The 10,763-nt window shown below is 45.6% G+C and overlaps 1 protein-coding gene across 1 annotated transcript; it reads right to left on the bottom strand.

Annotated features, from left to right (window-relative positions):
* Positions 1 to 3,859: 3,859 nt before the first annotated feature.
* ARF1 (ADP-ribosylation factor 1) lies at positions 3,860 to 8,493 on the bottom strand. Its single transcript, XM_010023792.1, has 4 exons — positions 8,313 to 8,493; positions 7,305 to 7,415; positions 6,531 to 6,655; positions 3,860 to 5,426 (listed from the first exon to the last, which is right to left on the bottom strand). Exons 1-4 carry the CDS (start codon positions 8,458 to 8,460, stop codon positions 5,265 to 5,267), a joined length of 546 nt encoding a protein of 181 aa, XP_010022094.1. The 5' UTR covers positions 8,461 to 8,493; the 3' UTR covers positions 3,860 to 5,264.
* Between the last annotated feature and the right edge of the window lie 2,270 nt (positions 8,494 to 10,763).

The raw sequence follows: 10,763 nt of genomic DNA, 5'->3' as shown, positions 1-10,763 counted from the left end.
TAATGGTTGGATTTGATGATCTTAAAGTTCTCTTCCAACCTATTGATTCTATGATTCTTGACTCACTGAGAAAAGGGAAATTCTCATCAACAAATAGAAATACTGATCCAAATGGAAAGGGGTTGTCCCAGACAGCTCCGGGCCAGAGCACCGCTGGCTGCAGGAGTGGCCGTGCCAAGCACAGGGGCCTCATTTGTGAATTAGTGATGCAACATCTCCCACTGAAGACAGGGCGGGTTTGTGTGCCCCGGCAAACAAGAGCCCCGGGCTGGCGACCGGCCTCGCTTTGCACTTTGGCAGCGCTGGGGGGTTTCTGTCACACCACGGCCTGGCCTGCACCCGGGCAGGAGGGCACGGGTCCGGAGGGCTTTTTTTTTCAGGCGTGCCCGGTGCCGAACAAGGGCAGCATTCATTGTGGGGGGGACACAGCAGGACCAGGGTGAGGAGCTGAAATAAAGCCCTTCTGTCCCGCTCCCTGGCTGCGAGCACGTGCGTAAGCCCGGCGGTGCGGGCAGCGGGAGCTGCTGCGGAGCGGTCGTAAGCCTCAGTGCTCCCCCAGCACAACCCAGGATGCTTTTGGGTTAGGGTTGACAACCTCTTGGCAGGATTTCAGGGTAATTCCTATTGGGGTTATTCCCTGTGGGTTTGGCCAGCCGCAGCCCCAGATCCAGCACAGGGACCCGCTGGCGGCTGCCCACGTGCAGCCCATGTGGCACAAGTATGGTGTCCCTGAGCCCCTGTGCTCCCTGGCTGGAGGCTCTGACCCAGCCAGCACGCCCCAGACTGAGCTCACTGAGCATAAGGTCACCCTCCCAGGGATGTTTGGGGTCCAGGCTGTGACAGGGCCCTGCTGGGATCATCCCAGTGCAGGTTTGTGTTAATGGGAACTCGGGACCGGGAGCTCCAGGCTGAAAGGGGAACTGGGGGAGAGCTGAACCACCACAGCAAGCAGAGGACAAACCCAGAGCCCACACGAATCCCAGCATCCTGCTTTGAGTCACACTCCCTGTGTGGGCTCCCACTTCCCCTCCCTCCATGTCCCTCGTGGGTGGATGGATGCTTCCAGCAGGGCTGGACTCTGCCAGGACAATTCACCCCCACAGCTCTAAACAGTCCCAGGCAGGACAGGCAGGTGATGGTTATTTGGGAGGGACTTTAAAGATCATCTAGTTCCAACCCCCTGCTATGGGCAGGGACACCTTCCACTAGATCAGGTTGCTCCAAGCCCCGTCCAACCTGGCCTTGAACACTGCCAGGGATGGGGCAGCCACAGCTTCTTTGGGCAGCCTGTTCCAGGGCCTCACCACCCTCACAGGGAAGAACTTCCTAATATCTAATCTAAATCTCCCCTCTGTCAGTTTAAAGCCATTCCCCCTTGTCCTGACCCTACAGGCCCTTGTCAAAAGCCCCTCTCCAGCTTTCTTGTCAGCCCCATTGGGCACTGGAAGCTGCTCTAAGGTCTCCCCAGCTTTACCAAGCCTGATGCTGGTGGGGCTGTGGTTTGGCCATCCTGGAGCAGTTCAGCCTGGCCCGGAGTGCTCCCTCTGCCCAGCTTCCTCCTGCCTCCCTGGGAGGCTGCACCTCTGGCTCCCTGCTCCTGCAGAGAACTCGCACCCATTTACCACAGGCTGTGAGCCGATGCCTCCCCCAACTCCATCGCCAGGTATTTCACAGCTCAGTCTCCTCCACTCTCACCCCTTTGAAACCTCTGCAAGGCTTTACCCCCTGCCTGTTGCTTTCACAGGCCCAGTTAAACCATTCCTGGGGTTGCAGGAGCTTTACCCACACCATAAATGAGGGGGCAGTCCGGGAGGGCTCTGGGTCTGTCCCTCCCAGCTCGTCAGTGAGCCAGGGGAGCACGCAGAGGTTTGTGTCACCCAGGTTGCATGCGCTCCTTCAGTCTTCACTTTTGGCCCCACACAGAGGAATGGGGCAGCAGCTCTTACCCCTTGCCCTGTCTGAAAGAGGTGCCTGTTTCACACTCAAAAGTGACATCTGCAAAAAATAGTTTGAGAAATATGGGTAAGATAAAAATAATGGTGAGTGTGGGAGAAGGAGCCCAGCCCCATCCCCACTCCAGGGCTGCGCATCCCACTGACCTCCCTGCCGAGCTGCTGCACCCCTTCCTGGCTGGACTGGGCAGGAACCACACCAGAAGCAGTGTTCTGTGCTCACCCTTCCCCTGGGCACGAGCTGTCTCCTGCCTGGATGGGTGGCTAAAACCCCAGGGCTGGGCTTAGCCCAGGACAGAGCAGAGGGCACATCAGGCTCCCTCAGCTTGCTGATCCTGGGGGATCACCAGCACATTCCACATCTTTTCCTCCTTCTGGCCCTGGCCAGCAGCAAATTCTGAACATGGGGGAGCAGGATCAGCAGCATGGCCGGGACAACTGCGTCGAGTCACACATGCCACAGTGCCTCAGGTGAAAGCCATTGCTTAAGAGGAGGCTGAGGTGTCACAGCAGGACATGAACCTCTTTAGGTGTGGGAGATGTGAAAAAGGAGAGGGGGCTCTGCTTATTTCAGGAACACAAATTGATGCCAGCAGAAGAGCCAGCCCTTCAAGTTCAGAGGAGTTGACCCATCCCTGGCAGTGTTCAAGGCCAGGTTGGACGGGGCTTAGAGCAACCTGCTCTAGTGGAAGGTGTCCCTGCCTGTGGCAGAGGGTTGGAACTGGTTGAGCTTTAAGGTCCTTTCCAACCCAAACCATTCTGTTCCAAGTTCAGTTCCCTCCCAGACCAGGAACAGACATCCTGCCCTATTAGGCATGTAGAGATCCTGATTCAGAGCTTGAAACTCAAGGCAAGAATAACCTGACCTACCAGAGTTTTGTAATCCTGTTGTTTGCCCAGCATTATTTACCCTTTACTACTGAAGCGAGCCCAAGGAACAGACCTGGGGCTCAGGCAACGCTTGTTGAGGAACCTGAATCAACCCACCCTCCCACCTGCCACTCACCCAACTGAAGACAGGGCAGAGACAACACCCTTTATGCTCAGTGAGCCTCTGCCCAACAGGTCAGTCACAGAGCAAAGCATACTCAGGCTGAGGGCAGGTGCTGCTTAAAGGATTCAGAGAGGAAACAAAACCTGGTAACAGAGTAATCTGTCAACTAGAGACCAATCATCCAAAAGGCAGCCTTTGCTTAACAGTGAGGAGGCCGATGCCAGGTCAGCAGCCTGTGGAAGCAGCAGTGCCCTGTTGTCTCCAGCCACACTGCAGTCTCCTCCGATACACACCCACCCACCCACCCAAAGCCCCAGGGTTTGGGGCAGATTGCTCTCTAACCTGCACGATACACATTTCATCTTAAAGTTCTCAGCCTGTGAAATAGGGAATGTGCTGCAAACTGGCCAGGAAAACAGCCAGGCACTGGCCAGCAGCCTGAGCATGGCTGTCACAGAGGGACTGCAGGGCGCTCAGTGAGGACAAGTCTGTTCCAGGTCCAGAGGGGATTGCGAGAGGTGAAAAAAAAACAACAAACCAAACCCACAAAACAGTGTTTAGAAAGGTAGGCTTTGTATTACCCCACAAAAAACCTGCTAATTCACACATCCTATCCCTAAGTTCAGCAGGAAGAACAATCTGCTGTGGGAAGTGATGGGACTGCTGCAGAAGCTCAGCAGATGCCCTGAGGTGATGAAGGGATTTCAGCAGTCAACCAACCATCACGACCAAAGAACTGCTGCCCACCTCTTCATCTCCACAAGTCGAACTAGGAATAACAGATTATTTGGGAAACATTGGAGATGTCCTGAAATTCTTATGCAAACTGATGTGGAAAAATGCTGGTTGGGTCAGCATAAATCCAGCAGCAGGTACTGTCCAAAGATGATACAAAACAACATGATACCAGTGCAAGTTTCATGAAACTTTTTATTCAACAAGTATTTCATTATGATTCTGCCAAGATGATCAAATGAACAGCAAGGCATAAAAAACATGAAATAGTTAAGAGATTTTATTCTAATAGCTTTAATTACAGTGCTTGTTTGTCGAAATGAAAACTGAAAACAAGTATACAAAACAGTTGATTACTAAGTGTGTATTGAAAGCAATAAAGGTTTCCACAACACTAAATAAACCAGTTCTGATAGTTCCTCGAGTTAAAGTTTAACAGCTCCAGCTTCTTCAGTGTTTATCAAAATACAAAAGAAAAGTAAAGAGGTCTTTTTTTTTCTGATGGCAAATCTGAACCTTGCAGTATGAGGGATGCCAAGGGTTTTCACACATATACAGATATGGGATTGTTCCAAAATGGGATTGAATACTTCTAGAGTGGAATGACTCTCCAAACTCTCATGCTTTTTTTTCCTAGACACTATACATAGATGTTTGGTGTTTTTCATGGCAATTCTTATGTTAAGTACAGTACTTTCTGCCTCTAGAGCTTAGGACTAGTACAGGCTGTGCTTTCTGTGGAAAGGTTTGCCTTCTGGAGTGGTTTACACACAAGAAAAGTACAAAACACTTGACAAATACAACAGGCTAAAAATGTTGACTTCTGGAAATTATTTCAAGTTAAATGGAAGTGATAAATCCCACCTGAACTGAAAGTCAGATGTTTAGCATGACTCTGCAAAAGCTCATCTAAACCAGGTCTGATAAATCTATGAACAAATACGAGCACACACTGTGAGCTACAGAAATAGCCAGATGTACTGGTTATGATCTGTTGTTTAACCAGATGAAGCCAATTGGATGTCAATCATTGCTTCATCATCTCAAAAGAATCAAAAGTCACCACTCAGAGCTACAACAGCAGAAGCTACGTCAAACGTTGGTATGTTGAAGTGTTTTTACTTTTCCTTGACTATTTAAAAAAATACAGAATTCAGGTTAAAAACCAACCGCCAAAATCGATCTCACAGATCTCACAACCCAACCGAGATAGTATTCAGCTCTACTGCACGAGGACCACTGGCAACCCTTGTGTTGACCCACTGAAATCCCTTCCAAGTACTAAACAGTGAGTTGATTCTTTACAATAAAAAAGCTGAGTAATATTGCATAGGAGTACCAGAAACTGCCTCATTGGAAACAAAAACTATTTACATTAAATAAGAAACCTAACTGTTTTCAGGCTTGTATTTGCCACATTTACAGCATGATGCAATATATACTGTGACAAAAGAAATGAAAACAGCTTCCGGCACTCAATACCACAAAGTAGCACAGTTTGCCACATTAGAGTAAAGCGAAGGGCGAATAGGAGGAAATAAGAGGGAGGGGTGGAAAAAGAGGGAAGAGGAAGGTTTATGGTTTCATTTCTGGTTTCGGAGCTGATTGGACAACCAGTCCAGTCCTTCATAGAGACCGTCTCCACTAGTGGCACAGGTTGCCTGGATATACCAGTTCCTGTGACGAAGAGAATGCAGTCCAAGTTTGTCTGTGATTTCTGCTGCATTCATTGCATTTGGCAGGTCCTGGAGGAAGGAAGAAGAGTCATTTTCTCCCCTGCTCGCTGAGAAGAAACGCCCGCCTCCCTCAGCCGTTTTTGATCATCAGTTTTAAGAAGTTAAGAACTCTTAGAACTTTTCTTTCAGAAAAACTTGGTGGATTACTTCTATACTTGACCTATTTCCCCTATACTGACAAAAGCGTCGAAGGGTGAAAGATACTATCAAAAGCACGTATTATGGAGTATTTCTCTTCAGAAAACAGAAGCAAGATGGCTGACATCTGGATCAAGTCATCAGGCCCCTCAGTGCTGACCCTGAACTGCTTACAATTCAAGGCCAGTTTCATTCACTTTCCACTCAGGAAATGTTTTCTTGTGACTGCAAATATGACTCAAGATCAAGCTTAACATAAAGTAGTAAGTAGTACTTGGCTTAGTACTGCTTCATACTGTCCCCCCTCTCCAGAATGTCCAGGTCCCTCTGGATGACAACCCTTTTTCCTCCAGCATATTGGCTGTACCACACAGCTCAGTGTTGTCAGCAAACTTGCTGATGGTGCGCTTGATCCCAACAGGATGCTGTTCCTACTGTAAGTTTACTAGCCCTGTTTAAGGCCCTCAACATTTGAATTTAAGCTACCAACACCCTTACTAGGAGTAAGGGGCAGAACTCTCAGCTCACTTTGTGGCCTGAAGTGTTCAGCTCACAGGTCAACACAAATGGATTAAAAGCTGAGTGCTTCCATCATCACAAGCAGTGTCCCTCAATACTCCAACTGACTCATTCAGAGACGTTCTGGCACTCTGCCCTTCCTCTCTGTTTGGAGGAAGCTTGGGCAGGTGTTGTATTTGAGCCAAGCCAACCTTAAAAATTAACTAGTAGAATGCTTCCCTAACACTGAAAATACAGGAGTTTCTATTAGCTAAGATTGTTTAGAAAGATACTCCTCAAGATGTGAACAGGGTAATTCAATCTACAGGTTTGCTGTATTCAACAAAACTGAACAGTCACTGAGAGCTTATCTATCATTACACTGAAGCACCAAATACGTATGTTCAAGATCTAGCACTCCCAGGTATACTGTACGTTTTCAAGAGTTCTTACAGAAAGACATCATTCTGGGCATACCTGTTTGTTAGCAAACACTAATAAAACAGCATCTCTAAGCTCATCTTCTGCCAACATTCTCATAAGCTCTTCTCTGGCCTCATTCACTCGTTCTCTGTCATTACTGTCAACCACAAAAATCAAACCTAGAAATAAGCAAACAATCAGAAAAAGCATATACCAGAAGTTATTTACAAATGATAAATACCTCTGGAGGTCAGAGCAAAACACATTACTAGAAAAATACAGTTTTCTTATTACTGTAATCTCATGTCTGAGAGAATGTGTTCTTGCTGAAAGCTGGTGAAAGCAAGTGGTAGTTTGCATTTGTGTTTTTGGAACTTGTGCACTTCATCTGCATGACCACTTGGTATTTTCCAGTGAGTAGCAACTCTTGAAATCCTGTGACAGGACTCAAATGCATGCACATTATAAAGGCACAGCAGCAGCAGAAGTGACAAACTCTCAGTTCACAGGGTTGTTAAAGCTTGGAGTAAAGACTTTGAAGCAAGGGCAGAGAGCTGTGATGCTTACAAAAGAAAAGCAGAATCTGGAACTTGCTCTGAGTCAGATGGACAAAGAAGACTGGTTTCTAGATTTCCTCCCATCCCTCTTTGAACCTACACTAGCTTAACAGAAGAACCAGAGCAGCATACAAACACACCCTTTTTATAGTAATAAATATTTCCACACACAAACACCCCTCCCCCAAGTACCTTGCAAAATTATCTTAGTAAGGACATTAAAAAAAGCTTCTGGATTCTGGAAACCTGCGATTTAAGCATTTGGACTCACCTTGTGTGTTCTGAAAATAATGGCGCCAGAGTGGTCTGATCTTATCCTGACCACCTACGTCCCAGACTGTGAAGCTAATGTTCTTGTATTCTACTGTTTCCACATTGAAACCTGAAAGAGAAAGTGTGGCAAAAATCTCAGTTAAACATAGTTGGCCCTGGACCTATTGCATTTACCAAGTCATGCTCAGAATGTTAATGTTTAAAAAGTTATCGAAATTTAAAACTACTATAAATAAGCAAAATCCTACAATGAGGACCTCAAAGCAGACAAACGTGGGTTCTCTGAAGCTCCTCCTCTCACCCCCACTGCAATCAAACAAACATCAACAGCTTGAATTGCTACACTTAATCAAAACCCCCTGAGCTTTAAGGGCTACAAATAAGGTATGTCTCTGATCAGGCAGTCACCCTCAAAAAATCATCACAGAATGGTTTGGGTTGGAAGGGACCTTAACGCTCATCCAGTTCCAACCCCCTGCCATAGGCAGGGACACCTTCCCCTCAGCCCCGCCCAACCTGGCCTTGAACACTGCCAGGGATGGGGCAGCCCCAGCTTCTCTGGGCAACCTGTACCAGGGCCTCACCACCCTCACAGGGAAGAGCTTCTTCCCCAGATCTCATCTAAATCTCCCCTCTGTCGGTTTAAAGCCATTCCCCCTTGTCCTACCACTACATGCCCTTGTAGATCTCCTCCCATGCAAGAACATCTGGCTATGCCATCACCATACCATGGTTTTAGCAAGCGTTTGTTCTGACAGCCAGCTTACTTAAATCAGCAGAGTGGTAACTGAGAAAAGATACTGCTGCAAACAGCAAGACCCAAGTCTCAAAGCAAGCAGTTACATAGATGTTAAAAAACCCCCAAACCAACCAACCAACAACAAAACAAAACAGAAAAAAAAACCCACCCCAAAATATCAGGAGAAAAAAAAAAAAACCAAAACCCAACAACCCAAACCCAACAAACAACAAAAAGAAAAAAACTCACAAACAACCCACAACTTACCTATAGTAGGAATAGTTGTTACTATTTCACCAAGTTTAAGTTTGTACAAAATAGTAGTCTTTCCTGCAGCATCCAGACCAACCATTAAAATACGCATTTCTTTTTTGCCAAAAAGGCCTTTGAAGAGGTTAGCAAAAATATTTCCCATGCTTGAGATAGGTTCTCACTGGCCAGTGAAGTCTAGAGGAAAAAGATCACAGTATCACGCATGAGTTAACAATGGCTGTGGGCTGACTAAAGAAACCACCAACAAAAATATCAAGTAATACACATCCTTTACAGACATCCCAGACACCACCATACACATTTTTTCCTCACATTGAGGCAATACAAAGATGAACAGATACACCAAAACTAATAAAGTGCTCATAAAATGTGATTCTGAGTGCTTTAAATCTTGCAGATATTCTTTCAGAAGTTTTAGTATTAAATGCCATCCTCAAACCTTTCTTTCCAGAATACACGGTTCGCTTTCAATGCAACTGACTGCTTCGGGTACTTTGTCCCCCACTGTTACAAGATAATTTATCCACAGTCTAAAGCGCCACCAGAAAACACTTTTTAATCGACCTGCAGTTAAAAAAGCCTAAATTTAAATGTGTGCTCATCTCTTTGCTATTTATCACACCAATAGCTGGTCCTTCTTTTGGGAAGGAAACTTGGAATATAGCTTGGATTCTCTCCTACTCAAAACAGCTTCCTTCCTCTCAATCCCTGAGGAAACAGCATGTGAACACAACATAAATACAGGCAGTATGATTTTCATTACCACTGGAAGGAGATCTCTAGGAAGCAAATCCACATTTACTGAAACTATGGAAAAATAGCCACATTAAAAGATACTGGTTTAGAAATTAATGCTGTTTCCTTCACTGCAAACACTTCTGTTTGGATGCTTAGAAGCGATTTGTAACACCAGGAGCTTCCTGTTTAGCAACTGGAGGAACTACCTCTCCATTCCAGCCCTCACAGACACTCCCCGTGCCCTTGGGATGGGATTCACCCCACCACAAATTTCCCCCATCTAAATCTACTACTACACAGTTTACAGTTTGAGATCACCAAGAGAACATTTATTCTGCTTATATAAAGCATAAAAAAGGAGCCTGAAAGCTTTAAAGCGAGGCATAGATGAGGATGTTACATGCTGATAGTGATGATTCACCCTTCTACTGCTAGAAGCTCTCAGACGTCAGTTTAAAAAGAAAAGACTGAGCCCAGCTGAAAATACAAGCTCAAGACAGTAGAAGCGCATACAGCCAAGATGTGTAACATTCAAAGGATGGATTTCCTGTAAACCAATTTTAAATGTAACATGAAGTTTGAATCATCTCTTGAAGACACCCTGTATTTCATGATGCAGCTCTGTGCTGGAAGCAAAATCCTTGCTGGAAATCGACTTTACAAAACACCTATTTAAGACCATTAAAACAAGCTTTGAACCACAGAACAAAAATTCATCTACCTCCATTTAGCACTCTGCTGTATTAAGTCTGACTTCCTCACTCAGCTCTGGGAAGGGTCTAAGCAGTTCAGCTCTTCTCAGGAAGCTCTGCTGAATGCAATTTTTTACCCAAAAGTTCAGTGCTAACGTAACTAAGTCACATGTCTTAGCACAAGAAGCTCAAGCTCCACAGTGAAGGTCAGAGTCCACTCCAGAGTTCCTGAATGACATCATCACTTCAACATGGTGAAGTAACTCAACTCAAAGTTTCATTTAATTCGTATGATTGAGGGTCAATGTAATTGAAACTTGAAAACTAAGCTCCTCTGTAAGCCAGGCGAGACAGCCTGTGGATTAGAACCAAATGGAAGGTTTAAAAGTTCTATTATTCCACCATTTCCTTCGTATTTCTGCAGCACAAAGATGAATATTCAACTCCCGCCTGAATATATGAAAGCTGTATAAACAGGAAAGTTAATTAGGAAGTAGAGAAAACAGTTTCGCTAGAGTTCCTATTTATCCAAATCACACAGAGAGCAGGAAATCTCACTCCCCAGCCCAGAGCAGCTTTTGCAGGGCTGGAGGGAAGGAAGGCTGTAAAGCTTTCCTTTGTCTAGCCACTCATGTCATCTTTATCTTGTACTTTGCCTGAAAAGCAACAGTCAGGGTTGAACTGTAACCTTTTACCAGAGCTTTTGTAACCCTCCAAAATGAGCATAAGAACTTTTGTAGCAAGAGAAGTTTAAGAAGCCCTGCAAAAGAATAATTTATTTTGTTTCTGCATATTTAAAAGCATAATACATTATTAAATGTTTTGATCAATAGTAGTAACTCAGCAAAATCTTAGTGTTTACACTTAAGGCATCTTTACACACCCTGGAGAAATAAGTCATAGTCTACTGAATTAGTTGCTTACACTTTGCGCTAACAGTAGTGCATCCCATCAAATCCTTGTTTTCCTGCCAGCTATTTCCAGGTCAAGTCTGCCTTCCACCACTAAGGCTGTT

The sequence above is a fragment of the Nestor notabilis genome, unplaced genomic scaffold (assembly GCF_000696875.1).
Source record: "Nestor notabilis isolate BGI_N333 unplaced genomic scaffold, ASM69687v1 scaffold27891, whole genome shotgun sequence".
In the NCBI taxonomy this organism is placed as follows: Eukaryota; Metazoa; Chordata; class Aves; order Psittaciformes; family Psittacidae; genus Nestor; species Nestor notabilis.
This window is presented reverse-complemented; position numbering and strand designations above follow the sequence as displayed.